The sequence below is a fragment of the Micromys minutus genome (assembly GCF_963924665.1).
Source record: "Micromys minutus genome assembly, chromosome: 30".
Taxonomy (NCBI): Eukaryota; Metazoa; Chordata; class Mammalia; order Rodentia; family Muridae; genus Micromys; species Micromys minutus.
The window spans coordinates 31,904,909-31,928,767 of NC_137965.1; the positions used below are offsets into that span (position 1 = coordinate 31,904,909).

The 23,859-nt window shown below is 49.0% G+C and overlaps 1 protein-coding gene across 2 annotated transcripts; it reads left to right on the plus strand.

The window, feature by feature from the left end:
- Nucleotides 1-312: 312 nt before the first annotated feature.
- PPP6R1 (protein phosphatase 6 regulatory subunit 1) lies at nt 313-22,401 on the plus strand. 2 transcript variants are annotated; one of them, XM_080941640.1, is made up of 24 exons: nt 313-445; nt 10,093-10,325; nt 13,117-13,303; nt 13,389-13,526; nt 13,609-13,674; nt 14,207-14,319; nt 14,408-14,521; nt 14,775-14,937; nt 15,028-15,180; nt 15,265-15,399; nt 16,058-16,122; nt 16,239-16,354; nt 16,446-16,531; nt 16,663-16,752; nt 16,827-16,924; nt 19,554-19,611; nt 19,689-19,861; nt 20,688-20,818; nt 20,911-21,043; nt 21,167-21,237; nt 21,356-21,437; nt 21,919-22,029; nt 22,120-22,182; nt 22,261-22,401. In XM_080941640.1, exons 1-24 carry the CDS (start codon nt 407-409, stop codon nt 22,262-22,264), a joined length of 2,622 nt encoding a protein of 873 aa, XP_080797766.1. In that variant the 5' UTR covers nt 313-406; the 3' UTR covers nt 22,265-22,401. The 2 variants fall into 2 exon arrangements, with proteins under 2 accessions (XP_080797766.1, XP_080797767.1); XM_080941641.1 differs by lacking the exon at nt 313-445 and adding an exon at nt 754-1,304.
- The last annotated feature ends 1,458 nt before the right edge of the window (nt 22,402-23,859 follow it).

The following is a 23,859-nucleotide window of genomic DNA, read 5'->3' on the forward strand; positions in this document are numbered from 1 at the left end:
CTCAAATAAAACGTCCCCGAAACGTAAAGTTCCAATCTGTAGTTTTAAAGAAGGAAAACTAAAGTTTCTTACATGCATTTATCTAGTCCTTACAGCTGACCTCTAAAATGGGCACGAAGGGCAAGGGATGAAAATTGGGGTAAACCGAGGCTCAGCGCTAGAACAGGCCCTTTAGTAACTGAATCCCGGCATACGGGGTTTCTCCCGGTTGTTACAAGAGGCGGCTTTGTGCAGCAGCTGGCAACAGTAGACGCCATTTGGGCAAATGCCTGCCTGAGTAGGGACTGAGGTCAGCCAGAAAACCTCGGCAGAGGCGTCCCGGACGAACCCGGCGAACAAAAGCAACCAGCTTCGCTTGAGGACGAAAAGTCGGAACGGATTTCCTGGGAGTTGAAGCGAGTCAAAGATGATTGGAGGAGTCGGAATAACAATCGGATTTCCGAAGGTAGCTTTCAGGGCGAAAGATACTAGAATAGAATATTCTGCGGATTTTGGAATGTAGTCACGGAAAACGGGGTTCTGGATGCAGCAGCGCCTGCGTCGTAGGCCCTCTAGGTTAATTCAGGGAGAGGACAGTGGCAACGGCGGGCACGGACAGCGTCGGAGTTCCGGAGTGGGCGGGTTCTGGGCGCCAGCGCTCACTGCGCACGCGCCTCGCCAGGCTGACCTAGCGGCCTCTCGCGCGTCTGCGCACAGAAAGCGACCCTGAGAGGGCGGAGCCTGTCTTCTTGCGTCCTCCCGCGCTCGGGGCATTGTGGGACGGTGGCGGAGGTAGCCGAGCGTCGGAGGCCTTGTGGTGGACGGCTGGGCCGGGGAGAACCAGCCGCTTCGGGCGACATTGAAGCTCAGGAGACGGGCGTTGACTCTCGGTGCAGCTCTGCACCCGTTGGGGCTGCGGAGGCTTCTTTTTCCTGTCGCGCGGCTGCCGGCGTGTGTGTGTGTGTGTGTGTGTGTGTGTGTGTGTCTGTGTGTGTAACCCGCGGCGACTTCCCCCGTCGCCCCTGCTTTTCAGGCGCCTGCGCAGGCCTCGCGTCCTGCACGGAGCTTTGCGGTGGAACGAGGGCGCGTACTTTCTCGCGACGCCCCGAACTCGTCGACGCTCGGTGGTGAGGCAGGGGATTCCCTGTGACCGGAGGGCGCTTGCGCGGGTCCGCGAGCTCCGGCCCAGGCGCCTGCGCGAGCCCCCCGGCACCGCCCCCGCCTCTCTTAGCCGGCCCCTCAACAGGGTCGGAGCCGCGGGCGGTGGGGCGGCGGGGGCGCCCCGATGAGCCCCGAGTGCGAGGAGCCGCCGCCCCCCCGCGCAGGTGAGCACAGTAGCTGCCTTCGCTGGCGTGCGCCTTCTAAAACCGATTTCTTTTTTCCTCAAATACCTCTGAGTGCCCCGAGTCTCTTAGTATCTTTCCTTTCACTCCCCAAGTCTTTCAGCCACTTGTCAGTGTGGTCAAGTCTATTTCCTGTCACCGGGCCTGTGTCTACCTCACTATCACTCCCGGCCCATCTTCCTCGTTTATTGGGTGCACTCTGAGTCTCCTCGGTTCTTCCTTACTCTCTTGTTCCCGCAGCCCCCAACCCCCCCATCTGTTCCCACTGGGATCTAACTCAGCTCTCTTGGGACTTGTCGAGCCCCCTCCCCAGTCGTAGTCTTTATCCTTTAGGGTGCCTTCCTCTTGCCTGCTATTCTCTGTCTACTGTTTTCACTCATACATCAGCCTTCGTGGACTCGTGGCCTTTCTGATTCTCACCCTCTGTTCCGGAAGGCAAAGCTAAACAGGTTTTTTTCTTGGCTGTCCCTTGCCTGGCTGTCCCTGACTTCCTGTGGTAAGGAGGCACTTAGGAGTCACTGTTTGGTGCACTACTGGGTATACTGTGAGATGAGGCCATCTCAGGGCAGGGTCTGTTTGCTGGGTCCAGGAGGGAGTGGTCAGTGGAAGTCCCTCATACTTTGTCTACTCAGGGAGCCAAAGGCAGAGCTGGACAGTCACAATTACTGTGTGTTGTGTTGGTGGTAACCCAGGGTGCTGTGGCATCAGAGTGGGAGAGACTGGTGAGACCGGCCGGATGGGTGGCTTTTCTGTCGAGGAAGGCTGAGTGGGAGGTAACAGATGGAGAGTGGGAAGAAGTGCTTTCCCGGTGGAAGAAACAGCACGTGCAGATGTGTGAAGGTAGGAACCTCGAAAGAGCCGGGATAAAGTGGGTTGAAGTGTTAAGAAAGCAAGGGGCGGTTGTCCAGGGCCTTACGTGACCTGTTTAGTGGTCCCTTCTTTTTCCTCCCTTCTGTGGTAGTGCTAGGGCTCAACCTCAGTTTCTCTGCCATGGAGCAAGCATTTCACCACTGACTGAGCTACATGCAGCCTGAGCCTCTCCTGTTGCTTTGAAGTTCTGTCAGTATCTTACTAAGTTTTTAGGTTTGCTTTGAACTCTGCAGAGCTGCTGGAGTATTGACTAACAGTCTTGTCTCAGTTTCTAAGTAGCTGGGATTACATGTTTATGTTACCAGGCCAATTTAAGGTCTTGATCACTCTACAGGGCAACTGTACTGAGCATATATTACCATTAACACCTACCTGGAAGGCAGTATGTTTCTGGAAAGGAAGCTGCATTGTATGTCAAATGTGGTACTAGGTTGGGGGCTATAAAACTGCCGCTTTCATCCTAAAGGAGAGGTTCTGACAGAAGCAAGGCCATTGTTGCCAGGACTGGATTACTTGAACAACACAGTGCACATCCTTTCTGAACACATGCATTCTGTGTCTAATGTGGACAGTTCACATGAGAGCACTTGCTGTGTTCTGACACATACACTTGGACTTGTGCTGCTTACAATGCTTCTTCTGTGGGTTTTTTGTTGTTTATTTCTCTGGTAACCTTTGCCTAATGCAAATCATTTTGCCCAAATTCAGTGATTATTCCTCTAGCTTTGGGATTAGGATAATGAGGAATTATTTAGAGCAAGAGTTTTTGTGAGTTAGAGCCTGGCTCTTCCCTTTCCAAGTGATGAGTCCTTGGAACAGTTACGTGAGTGTTCTGTACCTGTCTGTGTCGGGTGTTTCAGGATATTGAGTGCAATGTTTGTAGATGCCTGTCACAGAATGCAAGGCACACAGCAAGTATGTCAGTATCTCTTAGGATTACCATCTTTGGTACTATATTCCAGTCATTCTCATTGGGTATGGTATATCCTCTGGGAAACATTTGGCAGTGTTTCAGTTGTCAAAACTATAGGAGGTAGAAGGAAGTATGCTTTCCATATCCCACCCAGGGATGCTATTAATCATGTTCTGATATACAGAGCAGCCCCTCACACCATTGATGCGTAGGGAAGATAGAGGGAAACACTGCCACTCTGCTGTTTTGCTTGAGCATCTGTGTGGTATAGGAGCTGTTATTTTTCTCACATTCATCCTCTTTGGTTGTTTGCTTTTGTTGGGTCATATGGCATCTTTTTTCCATTGAAGGAAGGAAAACAGCCTTGTTTCCTTCCCCCTAACCCCCCCCCCCTTTTTTTTTTCTACTTTGGGATCTCTGGCCAAGTGACCTTCAGAGATCACTTTCTCTTCTCTGGCTTCTGTTTCCCTTATTCCTACTTGTACTTTTACTTTTTATTTTGAACCAGAGTCTCATCTGGTTCAAACCATTTGGTCTCAAACTCACTATGTAGCCAAGGATGACTTGAACTTGTGAGACTCCTGCCTCTACTTCCCAAGTGTTAGAATGTCAGTGGTGGTTGACTGCTGGCATTTGAACTCAGGAATTTTGTGCATGCTAGACATACACCCTGGCAAATGAACTACATCCCCAACCCCCAACAAACATTTGGTTTTGAATTTGGCAGTATGTTAGATCCTAGGTGGCATCTCTAGAAAGTTTCAGGTGCTTGGACAGGCCTACCTTTTCCTCTCAGCTGAAGCTTATATGTTCTCATAGAGTGATCAATGGGATGCTTTGGAAGGAGGCTTGCTAGGGAAGGCTTCTGGGAGAAGTGATGTCAGTGTAGAGGTCTGACTGTCTCAGGAGGAGGTAGTCAGACTCAGAGCTTGTAGGGCAGGTAGAAGGCGTAGCCCCCATCCTGAGCACAGTCAGTTGAGGCTCAGCTGTTGACTTCTGCCATTAGACTTGCTGCAAAAGACAGGTAAGCGGTTTAGCTTCTATGCTAATAGTTATTGCCCAGTACTGACTTAGTGGGAACACATCCATTAGGCCAGAGTTTCCCTTTACACATCAGTTTTATGACTCCTTCTCCTGGAAAGGCTTCGTTACAGATGAGTACACTGAGGCTCAGTGGAATTAGGTCTTTGGTTTTCATCTTGGAGAGAGAAAATTTCAGATCTGGTCAGGTACAGTGGTATGTGCCTATAATATAGGCAGGAGGAATACTTGAGCTTTGGAGTTTGAGGCTGGTCTGGACACACAACATAGATTTCAAAGTTTAGTTTAGTCTTGAGATAGGATCTTGCTTTATAGCACCAGCAAGATTTGTTCCCTTTTGTTCTTTTGGGGGCTATTTCACATCTATTCTGTAGGCTATTGCTTTTCCCTTAAACCTTTGGTCACTCCATAGATGAGTACTGATGATTTCTGTTTTTGTCCCAGTTCTTGGCCAAGTGTCCTTAGGTTATTTTCTGATTATTCTTCCTTTGGGGTTGGGCCGGAGTTTCTATTACTCCTAGAATGGTCCTAGAATCTGAGGGGTTGGCTCCCCGGCCCCCCCTCACTCCCCCACCTGTTTGTTATTTCACTCAGGCCTTTCCTAAGCCATGGGAAAGCCCCAGCTCATTTTCCCTGTGACCAGGTCCTTCTATGTGTCCCTGTGTGCTTGCTTTGCCAGGGTGGTGGTGTGCTCTGAAGGCCACACTGTGGGTCCTGCTGAGGATGGTTAGGCTGCTGTTAACTGTCTCCTCATCCCTGGTATTAAGTGTCCCAAACCCCTTTTCCAGATTTGGCCAAGAGCTGGCTATGGCATTAAAAACAGGCATGCTCCACCCAGCCTTTTAAGGAGCTAGCATGCCTGTTGCTGGTCTCCTTTATCCTCCTAGAGCAGCCAGCCAGCTTAAGAGGCTGTCCTGATGCTAGAGCCTTTGAGCAGTCAGGTAGTTGTCTTGGAACTGCCCCCTCCCAAAGGTCTCTTTGCCCTTGTCTCCCATTTCTAGGTGGTTGGGATCAGCAGGTGGTTAGGGCAAGTATGGAAGGATTGGCAGTTAAAGAACCTGTCATGGGTTTCCTAGTAGTTACTTCTTTGGAGTTACAGCCAGGGCTACAGCAACAATGGGGACAGGATGGGGACCACAGTGAGGTCCTGTCTGGGCCAAGGAAGGAGAAGGTATAGGGCTGGCAGGTTCCAGAGGGACAGCTAGTGTTGAAGAGATCTTAGAACAACACAGCAAAACAAGAAGCTAGTGCTACTGATGTTAGAGTTGGCAGGAGAGGCAGAGTGACTTTCGTTTCTAATGGCTTCCTTTCTCATTTATAATTTCCCTTACTTCCGTTAGCAGCCAGTCTTGGTTTTCAAACCGTCTCTAAAACCAGTGGTTGTCACTTCCGTTTTCTTGAAGCTGCTGAAAGCTACACAGGGTGGGGGTGGCGGGGTATACAGTGCTAAGTATTTGAATGATCTGAGGAAAGTGTTTAAGTCACTGAGAGTTCCTGCTTTTCTGTTTTAAGTGCTGTCACCTTTGGTGTAGTGACTGTCTCCTGCTCCTGCTTGAAAATGTCTCAGGACAACCTATAGAAGGAGTTTTGCCCTACTACATCAGTACCTGTCTTAGGTCAGCATTCCTTCCTGGGTTTTTTGGACTCGAGAGGCTGCCACATATCATATGAACTTCATATTAACCATTAGCTCTAGACTTGTTCCAGCGGCCTCCAGCTAGGTTCTATGGAAAGCCAGTTTAGGGGGAGAAGCCCAGTGTAATCACTGAGATAGGTGGTAAGTAGTTGGAGTAGGGATAGAGGGTTTTAAGAGGTGGTACTCTGTGCCCTCTAGCCTGGTGTCTTAGCAGGGAGTTTGTCAGAAGACCAGGGCATGTCACATGGATTCTGATTCTGTCTCTTGATAGCTTTGTTCTTCTCTTCTTTTGGACCCCCTTTAAAAATAGGATTCTGTTGTCAAATGGAACTGACAATTTTTTTTTCTATCTTGCTCTAAAGACAAAATACTGAAAGGCTCGGTCCTGGGATTGTCTACAGATGATGGCTTGGTCTTGCCCCTAACCTGTCTCCCACTGTGGAAGGAGGCTTTTTTTCCCCTTCAAATAGTTTTTCACTTTATCTCGTTTATTTAGTGGTGTGTCTGTGTCTGTGTGTCTATGTACTTGCAAGAGTCATTTTTCTCCTTCCACCTCTGGGTCCCAGGGCTTGAATCCCAGTTCTCAGGCTTTGCAGCAAAGTGCCTTTTTCTGTTTAGCCATCTTACTAGCCCTAAGCCCCACTTTATTAAAATGGGCAATGTGTTACTAGCACATACTAGTGAAGCTGCCCCCCTCCCTCTGCATGGCATTCTGCTGGCAACCCTGGAAAGGCCTCTATCACTACACTCTGGGACCTTTCCTTTCATGCTTTCTGACTGGGTGTCTCATGACTCCATCTGGTCCTACAGCATCCTGTTTCCCTATCAATTCTCAAGCTGCCCATGGTCACTACTGTGCTTTCTCTGTTCTTCGAGCTTACTGGTTGGTCTGTTTAGTCCTTTCTCCAACCACGCTGGCTCAGAAGTTGACCTTCAGCTGTAAGATAGACAGCCCATAGTGAGGGTTATGTTGTAGGCCTAGGTGGGCACAGAGTGCTCTTGTGGAAGGCCTCTGCCTCATGTCCAGAGTGTAGCTAAGACTACTTACCGGATGTAGAGGGCCACAATGGTACTTTTCAGTGTGACTGTGCAGTTACAGCTCCTCAGATCATACGCCCTGCCTCTGCCATTTTCTCACCATGCAGGCTTATCTCAAGAATGCCCGTAGTGAGGGATTCGGAAAGGGGAATCTGCTTAAGCTCTTGGAGCAGAGCTTTGATAAGCTTTCCTTCTTCTGGGCCAGCATGCACTTTGTGAGCTCTGGTTTGGCCTCAATATACTAGTTCTGGCAAGTTTTGTTTCTTCATTAACAGTTTCGCTGACTTTAATTGTCATTCAGTTTATCCACTTAAAGAGTACAAGTGAGTGGGTCTGAGTATATCTACCACTTTGTGTAGCATCATCACAGCCAATTTTATTTCATACTATTTTTACTCATGGTTTTGGACTTTGTTTTATTTGAGACAAGGTCTTAAGTAATAGAGGTTAGTGTTGAACTCAGTATGTAGTCAAAATTGACTTTAAACATCTAGATCCTCCTGCCTCAGCCTCTCAAGTGCTCTGATTATAGGTATGACCACTGAGCCTGGGTCAGTTTTAAGACAACAAAAAATTAACTCAAAAGAAAACTGTCCCCTTAAGCATTTACTACAAATTCTTGTAGAATTTGTAATCAATCTCCTTTCTGTGGATATTTGTCCTGGAACCTTGGTCTCATCAGAGTTTGTAGTGTTGGTTTCCTTCCCTTGGCTTCAGCAGCTTCCCGACCTGTCTGATCTCACTGCCATGCGAACAGCCTCCTGTGTAAAGAGGCTCCATGTTCAGCAGGTTGAACTTATTGTTACTTTATACCATGCGGCCTTCAGCAGGAAGTCAGTGAGTCATGACTGATGTGGGGCTGACCCTGAGATTATTCCCACCTCAGGTATACCCAGGTCAGGAGACCTGTCTGTCTCACCCTCCCTTCTGTCAGTGTTCTGGGCTGGTCCTCTTTGCAATGCATGTTTTTGTGACAGGTCTTGATTGGCTTGTGAGTTTGCTATTAAGTGGGGTAGGAAGTAAAAAGGGGTCCACACAACATGGTTCTTGTGAAGTCTAGGTTCCTTCACCCCAACTCTTTATGCTGATAACACCCCAGCACCTGCATTGACCCTGGAACTGTCCCCTCCCAGCCCGCCCTGAGTGACCTTGTGCCTCCTTATGAGACTTCCTCCCTTTGGCCTTGATTGAATGGGACCTAGGCTTGGGAGTGATTTTACTGTATCAATCCCAGACTGGCAGTCTCCTGCCTCAGGGACTGAAGCCTTGTCACAACACGGTTTGGCAGTATGTATGTCTTTTGGTAATATTTGTGAGCACTTACAACTACAGTATGAGGTTGTGTGTTAGGTGCTATCCTGTGTACTCTTAGTAGCATAGAAAAATTTTGAAAGAGTCTTAAATTTTTTTCTTTTAGATTTTTATGTTTTATGTGTATGGCTGTTTGGTCTTTATGTACATATGTGCACCACATGTATACCTAGTGCCTGCAGAGTTCAGAAAAGTGCATTGGGCCCTTAGGAAGTGGAGTCACAATTGTGAGCTGCCATGTGGGTGCTAGGAATTGAATCTAAGTCTTTTGGAAGAGCAAATGCTCTAAACCTAAGTCATTTCCAGCCCCTGGATGGAGTCTTTATACTTAGAATAAATGCATTGTTACTGAGGGGTGACCTTTCTAGATAGCACTAAGTGATCTCTGTACAGGTCAGAGTAAGAGGACAGAGGCAGGGCTGGAGGGCTGCCTGGTTCAGCCAAGGTGGTTGGGAAAGCCCCTGTGCAAGGAGACCCTGGAGAACGAATGAGAAGAAAATAGCAGTTTGAACAGAATCACTGAGGTGAACCAAAGCTTAGCATTTTTTGGAAAGAGCAAGGAACAGTGTGTGAGTGAGAAATGAGCATGAAGAGGGTTGGAAGATTGGGATCGGTTTCCAGGTGGTGCTTGAGGGCAGCTTGAGTCACCGGTGTTGACTATCTCTTCAGCTGGCTCTCGCTGGCTGGCTGTGGTAGAGGAGGTCTCTCTAGGACCAGACTCAGGTTGCAAATCAGAGAGGGTCTTAGGAAATAATAGAGGTGTGTGCAAGGGGAAACCATGTAGACAGAGGGTCTGTCTGTGTACTAAGCTGTAGCCTCTCCTGGTTGGCTCTACTCTGTCTTTGCTTTATTCAGTGTGGCCTGGGGCAGCGCCGACCTCTGTCTCAGGTGGTTAGGCTATCAGAGGACAACTGAAGAGCAGAGCTTGTGATCAGGCCTTAATTAAGATTGTAGCAAGAGTTCCACAGATGCTGTCCTCGGTCAGATGGCCCCTGAGGTCCTGGGAAACCTCGTAACTTACTGGGGCTCAGTTCTTCCCATTCTTTGTGATGAGATGTTGGCAGCGTCTACGGTTGTGGCTTGGATATATGTACCCAGAGCATGTTGAATACATTACTGGTAGCGCAGGTTGAGAGGAACAAGGCCTTAGTGCAGGTCAGGGACTCAAGATAGTGTTGTCACCTGGTTAGTACCCAGGGTATTCTGGCCTTACCTAGTTACTGGAGTCAGGGCTCGATAGCTCACTTTATTCTCATGCTGAACAGTTTATCATCATGGGTTTCTTTGGGTCCTATTTAGTGGCTGTCTTGTTCTAGGAGCCCCCATCCCAGGTTTTCCTCTTCTCTCCTGGGCCTGGACGTGGGGTGATGGGTATGGTATGGTTGGGCTGTGTTTGTGTGTGTGGTGTCCAGGCAACAGCCACAGCTTCAAGAAGAGCATACTTCCTCTCTCCCAGCTGCCACCACCCCACACTTCACCAGTGGCCTTGGGTGATTTGCTAGCATGGGCAGCAGCTGTGCACTAGAGGTCATGGGAGCATTTGAACTTGTTCAGCAAATAAAATGAATCTGAAGGTAGAATTTTAAATGGTATCCTTGCACAGATAAAGGACAGTGGAACAGGCTATGGGATGGGCCAAGATCACTGCATGCCACTTGGTTTTTCCTTGCAGGCCCTGGATGTCCACACTGAGAACTTCACCAGGCCTTAAGCTGAGAGTGATAAAGTGATTTCTTATACTTCAGGGGAGGTAGCTTGGAAGCTGAGATGGTGGGATCTGGGTTCCTTAGCAGGACTGAGTACTGTTCAGAGCTTATGTGTTGTACCTGTGGAGTCCCTGCGCAGGGCAGACTTGTGAGGATATGTGTCTGGAGGTGTTTGTGCTTGGTTACTGCTACTGTGCCTCATTTAGAAGTGGTTGCTAGTTGTATGTGACAAATTGATTATGCCCATGCTTGCAGGGCGCCATGTTTTGGAAGTTTGACCTGCACACAAGCTCTCACCTGGACACACTGCTGGAGAAGGAGGACCTGAGCCTACCTGAGCTGCTAGATGAGGAGGACGTGCTGCAGGAGTGCAAGGTTGTCAATCGGAAGCTTCTAGACTTCCTGCTACAGCCGTCCCACCTGCAGGCCATGGTGGCCTGGGTCACCCAGGAGCCCCCAGCCAGTGGTGAGGAGCGGCTACGCTACAAGTGAGTTTTTCACTGTCACCTGTACTCAGTGACTGAACTTTTGGGGACAAGGAACTGAGGCAGGGAGGGTCAGGCCATTTATAGGATCACAGCTCACCTAGTGAAGACCCTTCATGGTTCAGTTCTTTTATGGTTTTATATGATACGGTTCTCTAGGTAGACCAAATAAGGGGATAAGTCTCACTCACCCTTCAAACCTCAACAGGGAGCCACATTTTCCCATTTGTATTTTATTGTTAACCTTTTTTCTAGTTTGTTTGTTCTGTTTTTGTTCAGTTTTGTTTTTTGTTTTTTTTTGTTTGTTTTGTTTTTTTCCATACAGGGTTTCTCTGTATAGCCTTAGCTGTCCTAGAACTTGTTCTGTAGATCAGGCTGGCCTTGAACTCACAGAGTGTTTGGAATAAAGGCATGTGCACGTTTTGTTGTTTTTGAGACAGGGTCTCATATAGCTCAGACTGACCTTGAACTGGCTGTGTTGAGTATTACTTAGTGTGTGTATGTATGTGTGTGTGTGTGTGTGTGTGTGTGTGTGTGTGTGTGTGTGTGTGTGTGTGTGTTCAGACACAAATTGGAAGAATCAGTCTCTCCAGTTTCTCCTTTCACCATGTAAGTTCTGGGGATTAAATTCAGACTTGGTCTTTGCCTGCTGAGCCATCTCACTGTTTCTTCACCTTATTTTTTGAGACAAGGTCTACCGAATCTGAGAATCTAAATTCAGTTTCTCATGTTTGCACAGCAGCTTCTGTGTACTACATACCTTTAGGTTTCCAAAGAGCCAAGTGACTATTGGATCCCCTGGAGATGGAGACATAGGAGGTTGTGAGGCATCTGATGTCGGTGCTGGGAACTAAGCCTGTGTCCTCTGCAAGTTTTAAACATACTTAGCTCCTGGCCTTCTCTCTAGTCAGCTCCCTTATGTTTTAATCAGTTAAGAATTTTGTCAGGGTGGTGTAGACTGTAACATACCATATAAGGAGTAGCTGAGTGACCCCAAGAATATATCACTGGCTTCCCAACTGGATGGGTGACATGGACATGCATGCCTGTACCTGCTCAGTGCTTGTTGGAAGGAGGCTGGCCCCCTGACTGACTTACATGCCTTTGTATATGTGCAGATATTTGGTCACCGGCATAGGCTTATGTGTCTGAACCACAACATTCTGAACACTTGCATCACCACACAGATTCTTTCTGTTCCCTTTATAACATGCTACCTCCTTCTTAACCCACGCTTAGCTTTGGAAGGTACTAGTCTGTCCCTCTCTTACCTAGTTTTGTTGTTCAACATGATTTTCTGGAGATTGATTTAACCCCTTGAGAAAAAGTGGCTGTTTTTTCTTTCATCAAGAGTAGCAAGATGCTACCAGGATTGACTTTGGCTCACTGCATTCCTGATCCACATATTATCACAGTGCATGAAGGCTCTGTATGCAGGAGAAGGAAGCATATGCCACCTACATGGGCATAGGGTGCAGCACCAGGGGTGGGGCAGGACTAAGTGGACGGGACACTGTTGGGCCCCTAGCAGTTGTTGCCATCTTGCTGTTCTTCCTCAGTTGCTGTGCCTGCATGATCCTTCCTGGGTTTACATTTCTATCTCCTGTGTGTCTGCCCTGTTCACTATGCTGTACCCTGCCTTGTTCTCTTTTCCCATGAAGAAACCTTGCGCCAGACAAGTGATGGTTTCTCCTCAGTTTTCCTGTTGTAGTGGGGACTCAGTAAAGCAGTATTGGCTTGTAAAGTTATGGCCTATTTGGTCTTGCTGCCTCTGATAGCACTTCTGGAGGACAGAGTCTGTCATTCCAGCTTGTCCACTGGATGTCTTCTCCTTTGCTTTTCCCTTTCTACCCACCCACCCTCGCTAAACCTGCATCTCGTGGACTGTGAACTAGACTTGGCATAGAGAGTTGATAGTGAAGCAGCCCTGGTGGCTCTGGGTGGCTCTGTCCGGAGTCTAAGGAGTCTGTTTTCTAGATGTTAGGGGCCCTTGGCACAGGCCCCACAGGTTTTGAGCTAGATTTGGAATAGCTGTACTCTCCTAGGGCCTTGGGTGACATCCCTGAGCAGTGAAGCTTCTGGAATGTCAGGTACCTAAGGATGCAAGGACAAGAGCGAAGGTTGGAGGGTTGGAAAGATAATGCCAGGGCTAGGACGCTGAGGAGAGGAGAGAAGACCTGAGCTGGAGCGGTGTGTGGGACTCGGCATGGCATTAGAGGAAATAGGAGTTAGTGTTAGGGGAGGATCAGGAAATGTTTGAGTTTTAGGACTGAGTTCAAGTTAGATGTCATTTTGTGGTGGGAGCCCCAGAAGGTTTTTGTTTGTTTTGAAACAAGGTTTCTCTATGTAGCCCTCGCTGTCCTGGAACTCACTATATAGACCAGGCTGGCATTTAACTCACAAAGAACCTCTACTTCTTTGATACTGTGCCTAGCTATTTTTAATTTTTTTTAATTTACTTTATGTGTACGAGGGTTTTGGCTGTGTGTTACCAGATGATGAGTGCTTGTTCCTGATGGAGGCCAGATAAGGATATTGGTTCCCTTGGGACTGGAGTTACAATGAGTTGCCTTGGATCCCAGGTCCTCTGCAGGAGCAACAAGTGCTCTTAGCCACTGAGCCATAACTCCTGCCCTCTCATTGGGTTCTTAGGAAGCTTGAGGAGAGCTTTTATTTCTCTTTTGGTTTCCCTTCCTGGACACAGGACCCCTGAGCCTAATGCTGGGTGTGGAGGATGAAGGCAGGGCCTCCACCTTCTCTCTGCACCCACATCAACCCTGCACTTACTTCCTAGGTACCCTAGTGTAGCCTGTGAAATCCTGACCTCTGATGTGCCCCAGATCAACGATGCCTTGGGTGCAGACGAGTCCCTCCTGAACCGACTCTATGGCTTCCTGCAGAGCGGTGACAGCCTCAACCCACTGCTCGCAAGCTTTTTCAGCAAAGTCATGGGCATTCTCATCAATCGCAAGACAGACCAGGTGCCTGCTGACTCTTAACATGTGGGTGAGGAGTTGGGAGGATGGGTGTCAGGACCCTATACTATGACACAGCCTGTGTCCCCAGCTTGTGTCCTTCCTGCGCAAGAAAGATGACTTTGTGGACCTCTTGCTGCGTCACATTGGCACCTCAGCCATCATGGATCTTCTGTTGCGTCTGCTTACTTGTGTGGAGCGGCCTCAGCTGCGGCAGGATGTTTTCAATGTGAGAAGCCTACTCAGGAGGTGGGTGGTGGAGTAGGGTGGGCTGGCATTTCGTTTAGGAACTTACTGTTTTCTTTCTTCAGTGGCTTAATGAGGAGAAGATTGTCCAGCGGCTAATTGAGCAGATTCACCCATCAAAGGATGACAATGTGAGTGCTGGCTGACATCTCCAAACCTCGTCGTCGGATTATGTTCTACATTCCTTTTGTGCCTTAAAAGATGGGTAGGGGAGCTGACGGTATGGCTCACTTCTTAGTGTTTGCTTAGGATTCATGAAGCCCTGGGACTCACATAGACCAGGAATAGTGGCTCACACCTATAATCTCAGTTCTCTGGAACTTGAGGCAGGAGAGTGAGAAATTAAGTCTCCTCCTTTGCTTCTTAGAAAGTTTGGGGGTAGCATGGGCTACATGAAACTCTTGTATTGTAGCATGGGTCAATGCCTTATTTCTTTTCATGGCTGATGAGTAAATATCCCAGTGTGGGTGGAACGAGCGAGCTTTGCTTTTGCTTTTGCTTTTTATTCAACATGTGCATACATGGATGTCTTTTTTCTTGAAGATTGGGTACTGGCTTCCTCCTTATAGCATGTGTCCTGTGTCCATGAGACTGTTTTCTGTCAGGAAAGGGGCTGGGAGCAGATGTTAACTTGTGCAAACTCACTTGTTTCCACTTTCCCAGCAACATTCCAATGCATCTCAGTCCCTGTGTGACATCATCCGCCTAAGCCGGGAGCAGATGATCCAAGGCCAGGACAGCCCGGAGCCAGACCAGCTGTTGGCCACCCTGGAGAAGTGGGTTTGCAGGATCAGTTCTGAGGCTTGGGGTGGGGAGCTGTCCTGGACCTTGACTCTGACTCTGACTCTGACTCCTCTTCCCCAGGCAGGAGACCATCGAGCAGCTCCTCAGTAACATGTTTGAGGGAGAGCAGTGCCAGTCTGTCATTGTCAGTGGGATCCAGGTGCTGCTCACCCTCCTGGAACCTAGGAGGCCAAGGTGAGGTGTACCAGCCTGAGGTGGCACATTGCTCTTGCCTGTACCTATAGTCCCTCAGAGCCTTGAGGACTGGATGGCCTTTGTTCAGAGCTATGGCTAGTGAGAGATGGTTCTTTCCCAGGCAGGCTTGTCCTCTACTCTGCCTTTCTGACCTGTTAAAGGGCTCTAGATGTTCATAAGGCCTTGGTATTCTTCTGGCCCATATTTGTGGCCTCTGTGGCTCACTCTGCCTTCATACTGCTCTCCTTCACAGGTCTGACTCTGTGACCATGAACAACTTCTTTAGCAGTGTTGATGGGCAGTTGGAGCTCCTGGCTCAGGGAGCCCTGGATAATGCCCTCTCTAGTATGGGTGCCTTGCATGCCCTGCGTCCCCGGCTTGACCGCTTCCATCAGCTCCTGCTTGAGCCTCCCAAGGTGGGAGACACGGGTTGTTGTGATCTAGAGGGAAGTAGGGGTGGAAAAGAAAAGTACCCTGTGTGCGCTAAGCCTTCTTTGTTCCTGTAGCTGGAGCCTCTGCAGATGACGTGGGGCAGCCTGGCCCCACCACTGGGTAACACAAGGCTACATGTGGTCAAGCTCTTGGCCAGTGCCCTGAGTACCAATGCCGCTGCCTTGACACAGGAGCTTCTGGTGCTGGATGTGCCCAACACCTTACTGGTACGAGGGATGGGTTTAGGGGCTAGGGAAATGGAGATGTGTGCAGAGCACTTCTGATGTCAGCCTGTGTCCTCCCTCCTGCAGGACCTCTTCTTCCACTACGTGTTTAACAACTTCCTACATGCTCAGGTGGAGGTGTGTGTGAGCGCAATGCTGAGTTCCGGGCCCCCTCCAGACAGCAGCACTGACACACCTGTCCCGAACCCTGCTGTGAAACATGTGAGCTGGGACTCCTGTCCTCCTCCTCCTGGGGACTTGGTGCCTGAGGCTATAACCTCAGAGGTCTCCTACTTCTACCCTTGTCTGTTGGGCGACATCAGTATCTGGGATGGGTGTGGGTTATACAGCTGAGGAGAAGTTGGTACCTACTGAGGGCCAGTGAGTGCTATGGCTTGGCCGTAGAGACTGGGGAAACTAGGGACAGTTCTCTGAGCCGATGACAGCTGTGTGTACCCCATGTGAGAAGTCAAAACACATGCTAGGTATGGTGGCCTACACCCTAAGGCTAGACCTAGAGAAGAGGATCTCAACTTCTGAGTCTAGCTTAGGCTACATAATTCTCAGAGAAAACAAAATTAGGGCTTGTAATGTAGCTCACTTGGCTAGCTAGTACTTAGCATATATGAAGTTCTGCATGGTCCCAGCACAACATAACAAAGCAGCGGTGGTGATGCACTTGGGAGGATACATAGAGAGTTTGAGGCTAGCCTTCATGAGCCCTGTATCAGACAAGGAAAAAGGAGAAATCCAGAATTAGAGCAAGCTGGGACACTTCCTCTCTTGCTTCCTCTGCTCACAGGCCTGGGGCCTCTTCCCCATCTACTGAGCTCTGGGAGTGTAGATATCCCCAAACTAAACTCTCTTTGCTCTCTTGCAGCTCCTTCAACACTGCCGCCTGATAGAGCGCATTCTGGCATCCTGGGAGGAGAATGACCGTGTGCAGTCAGTACTTGAAGCCTTCCTGTGGGGACAGATAGGGCAGTGGGAGGATGGGTTGGGGGTTTGGATAGCCCAGGCATCCAGCCTGTCACCCAGCAGTGACCTCTACTCTTAATTAGGTCTGGAGGGGGCCCAAGGAAAGGCTACATGGGCCACCTGACTCGGGTGGCCAATGCTGTGGTGCAGAATGCAGAACAGGGGCCCAATGCTGAACAACTGGGACAGCTGCTAAAGGGTAAGACACGAGCGGGCTGGAACCGCAGCTTGCAGGGGTAGGGTCGGGAGCTGACATTCTCCCACCTCACACTTCCTGTCCATGTGCTCAGAGCTGCCAGAGGAGCAGCAGCAGCGGTGGGAAGCATTTGTGTCAGGACCCCTGGCTGAGACCAACAAGAAGAACACAGTGGATCTGGTGAGCCTGTTCTGGTACCTTTTTCTGTTCTCCCTCTTGATGTGTCTCATGCCCCTACTTCCTATAGCTTTGCCTTGCCCTTGTCTGGGGGCTTCAGCAGGTCCTGAGTGCTCGCCATCATCCTTCCCTAGGTAAACACTCACCACCTGCATTCTTCCAGTGATGATGAGGATGACCGCCTCAAGGAGTTCAACTTCCCTGAGGAGGCTGTATTGCAGCAGGTAGACATGGGCTTGTGGAGGTGGGAAGAACAGGAAAGGCAGCCTTCCAGTCCTGACCTCCATGCCTCTTTTAGGCCTTCATGGACTTCCAGATGCAACGCATGACCTCAGCCTTTATTGACCACTTTGGCTTTAATGATGAAGAATTTGGGGAACAGGAAGAAAGTGTGAAGTAAGTGTTCCTCCTATGAAGTTAAGGCTCTACTTTGTGACAGCTTGTGTGACCTCACTGCTGTCTAACCTCGCAGTGTCTTGTGCCTTGTCTTGAATGTTCATCTGTTTCTGCACCATGGCTGCTTGGGTCATCCAGCTGTGGCCTTCTGTGTTCTTCTTCCAGACTAAGAGCTGGTCTGTAGTCATTTCCCTTCCACAGTGAAGGTCATGACGTTTTTTCATGATGAGGATGATACTTCAGTGAGAAATGACTTGGTCTCAATGAAGTCTTGATGTCTCTAGGAAAGTACGACATGGTTGTCAGGTTGCTGGATTCTGAGGCTGTCTGCATTTGGGTGGAGGAACTGGCCTTGGGGAACATAGAGTGGACATTTGTATTATCACTTAATGGTGATCTGGGTGCCTCCTGGGTTTTTCATTCCCACTGCTACCCTTTGAGCAAGCTTACCAGCCATACACACCCAAAGGGACAAAGTCCTAGTCAGAGTGAGAGCCTTGTCAGATCCTTACTCTAAACATCTCTGGGAGCACTGTGATAGATTTCAGTCTGCTGCTGATTCAAGTTAGTGGGGGGTAGGAGGCTAGTGTGGTGAGCTGGGGGGAGGGGCTGCTGAAAGAGATACCAAGTCGGGGGTAGTACGATGCTTCTGGGGAGACACCAAGTCAGCTGGGGGCAGGGGGGCTTGTGCAGTGCTTCTGGGGGAGGTAAACAAGTCAGTGGGTATTGAAGTACAGTATAGTACAGTACTTAGCTGGATTGCTCCACTCACTAGCTAAAGGCCTCAGCTCCTCTCAGTTTTTTGTTTTCGGGAGTTAAGGACACTTCCCTTGTAGAGTGGTTGTTAACAATGGAGCATATTTGTGCCATTGAGCCATCTTGCTACTGAATATTTTATGAACTTTAGACAGGTCATTGGGAAGTAACCGCAACCCTTGTTCACAATGTGGATCTGTGTATAAAGTGTTTTTACTGTGTACAGGGAGAAAGACATCTCAGAAAAAGCAAAAAGCTGGATGTGGTGGCATATTCTTGTAATCCCAATACTTGGGAGGCAGAGCCAGGAGGGTTAGAAGTTTATTACACAGTGAGGTCAAGGCCAGTCTGGATGGACTACATGAGATACTCACAGAAGGAAACTTGAAGAGGTGGATAGAGGACACAGAGTCAGCAGGGGATTGTTGGACACTGTGCACAGTGCTAAGCGACAGTTTGAGGTGGTCGTGAATGGCTTGTCATGTGCCAGCTGTGAGGAGCTCCTCCCTACAGGCAGTGCCTTCTGGGTAGTTCAGGCAGTTATGTGTGTAATAATAATGATGATGATAATAATAATGATAATAATGATAAAAAAATAATAAAAGTAATAAAACAACAACTATCATTGTTATTATTTTTCTTATTTATGTATTTTAGGTATATGAGTATTTTTTCTCATGCACATTAGAAGAGAGAATCATAACCCATTACTGGTGGTTGTGGCTATCATATATATGCTGGGAATTGAACTCAGGCCCTCTGGAAGAACAACAGTGTTCCTAACTGATAAGCCATCTCTTCATTCCTGACAGTTAAATCTTACTGGAATCCCACCTTCATGGTTTTCTTGTTGTTTAATCTCCAAAAATGGTTGTTTATGTTCCCGTATTTAACACTTGAATGCCATAGTACAGGTTTCTCAAGGTCAGGGGTCGTGTGCCTCCTTGACATTCAGTGTTACGTATTTTCCAGGAGAAAACCTGGCCATTTCTTTTCCTCTAGGACAGTGAAGAGGATGATGGCCACAAACCCTGATAGGAAGTAGTTGGTCCTCCTGCATTTCCTGTTAGCAGTCAGTGGTACTGGTGAAGTTAGAGACCCTCACAGACAATGGCGTCAGAATAGGGAGTGTCTTGTCAATGCTTTATAGTGGGGTTTGCTATATAGGGGGTTTAAAGGTGGCTTTGAACAACAGATTGGCACATTGTTGTAAGGAACCATGGATGTACATGTATAAACTTTTATTATGTAGGTTGTAATTCTGAGTGAAAACACCCTTCGAGGTATATTGTTTCCTCAATTCTACAGATGATAAAAGGAGATTAAGAAGTGCAAATTGAGTTGCCTGAGGTTACTCCATAGACAGATTAGGGTTCAGAGCATCCTACAGACCTTTTTGCAGGGCAGGTCACCCGAGTCTCTTCTGAGCATCTTTTTTTTTTTAAGATTTACTTTAATTATGTGCTTGAGTTTGTCTGTCTGTCTGTCTATATATATGAACGTATGTATGCATGTATACCACATGCTCGAAGTGCCTTCAGAAGCCAGAAGAGAACTTAAAATCCCCAGGAATTGGGTAGTGGTCATGAACCACCTTGTTGCCAGGGACTGAATCCAGGTCCTCGACAAGGGCAGCAGGTGTTCTTGACCATGGGCAGCCTCTCCAGCTCAGGAGGCTTTATGTTTAGGGGGGCGATGAGGACATTGCCCTTCAGGATGATTGTGAGAACCAATGGAATGTGCTGGGAATGTTCGGTGACTACTCTCTTCCTTGTCATGCCCTTAGAGTGCTGTGAACACTGGGTTTGACGTTAGAACGTCTTTGGGAGGAGGTGAGAACTATGTCCTACTTCATGTCTTCCTTCTCTTCTAGTGCACCATTTGACAAGACTGCCAATATTACCTTCTCCCTGAGTGCTGACGATGAGAATGTGAGTGCTGCCTGCCGTGGCTGTGGGGCGCAGAGGGCTCACAAGCAGTATAGCCCATCCTTCTGTCTGCTTCGCAGCCCAATGCCAACCTGCTTGAGATATGCTACAAGGACCGGATCCAGCAGTTCGATGATGAGGAAGAAGAGGAGGAGGAGGGCCAAGGCTCAGCAGAGTCGGATGGAGAGTATGGTGGCTGGCAGGGCAGCCAGCCAGTGAGAGTGTCCCAGGCAAGCCAGCCCCCTGGTGTGCGGTGAGTTTGCCTCTGCCCTCCTATCTTTTAACTTCCTGCTTTATGGCTGAATAAAACTCAGCCCTTTTTTGTGTATAGAGCACATTTGTGTAGTGCTCTGTTGATGGACACAGTCTGGTGCTATGACAGCATTGGGAATAGTGCTTTTAGTGTCTTTGTGCTGTTTGTTCTTTTTTTTGATTAGATTCCTTCTCATATGTACCCAGGTCTGATAGAGCTGCCTTTCGAGTATAGCACATCTAGTATTAGTTTTTAAAGAAATCCCTGTCTTTGTTTTCAAGATTTTTGTTTGGTTGAGATACACTATCATGTAGCCCAGGCTTGCATGAAGTTGCTGTATATCTGAGGATAACTGTGAACTGTGACCCTCCAGAGTGCTGGGATTATAGGCATACACCACCACACCCTGTTTATGCTTTCTGTGTTTTTATAGTCTTCCTTTCTTTACTTTATTCTAACGAGCTCCCCAAAAGCCTCACAGAGCTGGTTTAAGAAAGTTGCCCAGTTTCTCCAGTCCCAAACTCTTAAGCATATCAAGCTGTTCTGTACAGTGAGTGGCTGCTCACAGGTAGAAAGGCTTCCGCGTGTTCCATGATACCTGGTGACGGGCAGCTTGAGAGTTGGTGCCTCATCTCCTGTGGTTGTAGCTAAGTCTAGTTCTCAAGTGATTCAGACCCACTTGTTGGGTGGCTTCTCCAGCATGCTCACATTCCTGGCTTCCTGGACCTCCCTGGGGGCCTTTGTTCCCCCCATCTTGTTTTGTTATGTTCTCTGTGGTCCTAGGCTGTCCCGACATGGCCACCTAATGAGTTGGTATTTGTGGCAGGAGTGGAGGAAGCACAGACAGTGAGGATGACGAGGAGGATGAGGAAGATGAGGAGGATGAGGGGGCTGACCAGGCAGCCTGTGGAAGAACCAGCCCTTCTTCTTTCCCTAGCCCTGGCCCTCAGCCTCCTGGTGAGTGTTGGATGGCTTATGCTCAGGTATGCATGGAGCTTCTGACTATTTTGAGCTCATCTTTTATCCATGTTCTCTCACCTCTGCCACAGACCCGAGTTGGACTGCTACCTTTGACCCAGTGCCTATGGATACCCCAACAGGCCTCCCAGTTTCCAAGGAGGCAGACATGTCCTCTATCCAGATCCTATCCAGCCCTCCAGCCCACGATTCCCCACAGCTCAGGTGTGAATGGACAGGGCAGGGCAGGCCGGTGTTGCTTTGACATCTGGTCTGGAAGGCACTCCTGTCTCTTAGGCTTGGGAGGTGACCACAGGCATTCTTTCAAGCTCCTCTTTTACCTTCTAGGTCTCAGGACCCCACATACCCCTCAGCGCCTCAGGAAGTCACAGATAGCAGCAAAGTAGCAGAGCCCTTGGGTGAGCTAAGCCATACCTTTCCCATAAGGGCCCTGGAAACTGCCTTAGATCCACATGTGTGACGACAGCACAGCCATGTCTCAGCTTGCTGAAAGGTGACCCATCTCTCTTCCCACAGCCCCCTGCCAGGCCTTGGTTAGTGCTGCAGATGTCCAGGCCACTCTGCATGGGATGCGCTCTGCCCCCAGCTCCTTGGACAGGTGACCATTGGTGTCCCATCTCAGCTGGAGGTGGGGTAGGGGAAGCTCAGTCTTCTTGCTGAGGTGGGTGCCGGGCTCTTGTCCCTAGCTGTGTTCAGCACTAAGCTCTACCTTGAAGCTCCTGTGTCCCTGTAGCCATTTCTTTTTGTAATTAAATGTTTTGGACAATGGCTCATAGAGGGGCTCTTGTTACCCAAGAGGATCAGGGACCGCAAGAAGCAGGACTGTGCATAGCTCCACAAGCATATCCTGCAGGGGGATGACCACTGAGAGTAGCCGGGCATAATAAAGTCTTGTTTCTTCCCTGTGGCTCTGCAGCCCTACTATGCTCTCCCGTCTGCATGCTTATAGGCTTTTCTGTTCTGAGGTCTCTGCTGACTAGCCCTGCCCTCACCTGAGGCCCCATCTGGAAAGGTGGGTGGCCTCAGACAGGCAGGGATCTGGGAATATCTAATAGTAGTCAAATCGATCTCTCTCACAGTGCAACCAGAGACCCCTCTACCTCTGTCCCAGACTTCAAGGCCCACCAGTCCCCACAGACCATGGAGGGGAAAAAGAGTCCAGAACCTTTGGGCCTTCCCCAAAGCCAGAGGTGAGTTAGTCTCTCTGGGAAGCAGTGGTTGGATAGAGCAAGGCTGGTAGGGCATGAAGTAACCTCCAGGTTTCCTTTCTCCCCTAACAGTGCCCAGGCCCTTGAGATGCCCAATGGCTCTACCCCAGGAGAGCCCATTTCATCGGGTTCCCAGTGAGTGTGGCAACAGCTTGGGGTGGGTCAGCAAAATGAGCTCACTAGACCCTCACAGGTGTTTCTTTCTATTTCCAGGTAGCTGCCTGGTGGTAGTGGTGGCCAAATCCTCTGTCCTCCTATGGAATTCCTCAGTGGGGCAGGATGAGTCCTTTGGTGGCCCTCTAATTCATTGTCCCATACCCTACGTTCTCTCCTCTGGACTCCCAAAGAGGCTGGTGCCAAGGAGATGCCCTTCAACACCCCTCCCCCCCATTTGCACTGAGAAGAGAAACTATGGAGTTTTGTCTCCAAGAATAAAGATAGAGAGTCACAGAGAAAGAGAGAGAGAGAAAGAGAGAGAGAGAGGGAGAGAGAGAGAGAGAGAGAGAGAGAGAGAGAGAGAGAAGTATATTATATATACACACACATATATATATATATATATTGAGGGAGGAGTAAGAAAGGAAGCCAGGACAGGAACTGGGCCAGCAGCTCTGAAGGACAACCTCCCCGTCTTTCCCACTAGGAACTGGCGCTGGGGTTTGAAGCTGCTGACCTGTGCTCTGGTGCACATGCTCACACCCAGCCTTTCACTCAGGACCACCTTGGGGTATAACAGAGGGCATCGGGCCCCTGTGGCTATGTGTTTGTCCAGACCTTGCACTTTGACCAGTCATCTGGTCCCTGGCCTGGGGAATAGGGCCTCCCTGGCAACATCCTCAAAGACCCAGAATGAGGGTTGCTGGGTACCCCATGCTCTGAGGGTCCCAGCACTGCTGCCAAGTGGCCTTGTCCCAGCTCCCTCCCCCAGGCTGGTGTGAGTGTACAAGTATGTGTGCAGAGCTTGTGTTTCATACTGCAAATATAAATAAAGGAAGACAGCAGAAGATTCCTGGTGTGGGACTTTGAGTTCTGGGACTCAGAGTTGTGTGAACATGCTCTCCATGGCCTAGAGCTACATTTTCTTAGGACCACACTGGTAAGTGTGTGTGGGTGTGGGGAGATAAAGAATGGTTATACACCAGGTGGAACATCAGAAAAAGGGCACTTGTTGGTATTGTTGAGTTAGCACTTGGGGCTCTCTCATCCTGATGTGTGCCTCCTTGTCCCTATTCTGAAGTACAGATTAGGGTAGGACTGTGCTGCGTTAGCGCACAGCCTCCTTACCTCTATCCTCTTACAGACCCGCTAGAAAGAGCAAGAGGTTCCTGGACCTTGGAGCTGAGCTTTCCATTAAGGGGATAGGAGGCACCAGACATGGTGGTGCACTCAACGAGGCAGAAGCAGGTGGATCTGCTTAGTTCAAGCTCAGCCTGGTCTGTAGACTTGAGTTCTAGGACAGCCAGGGCTGGGCAGAGAAATCCTGTCCCCAAACCAAAAAATGTGTGGGAGAGATTAGGAGACAGGAAGCTTCCTTGAGAATGGACTCAGAATGAAGCGCCTAGGGAATGGTGGAGGAACCTAGTAGGTCCCTCTCTTCTCTGTGGGAGGACTGCAGAACAGTGAGTGAGTGTACCGTGGAGGGAAAGTGTCTTTCCAGGAAGTACGTTTGAATGACTTCAAGACACAGGATTTACTTAACCAGCATTTGTGGCAGGATTCCTGGAGTCCTTCCTGACTCCTGTTCTTCAGGGTTGGTTGTGGGGAATACCCTTCTGTGGAATCTTGAATTGTTCCTTCTGATTGGCTGGGCAT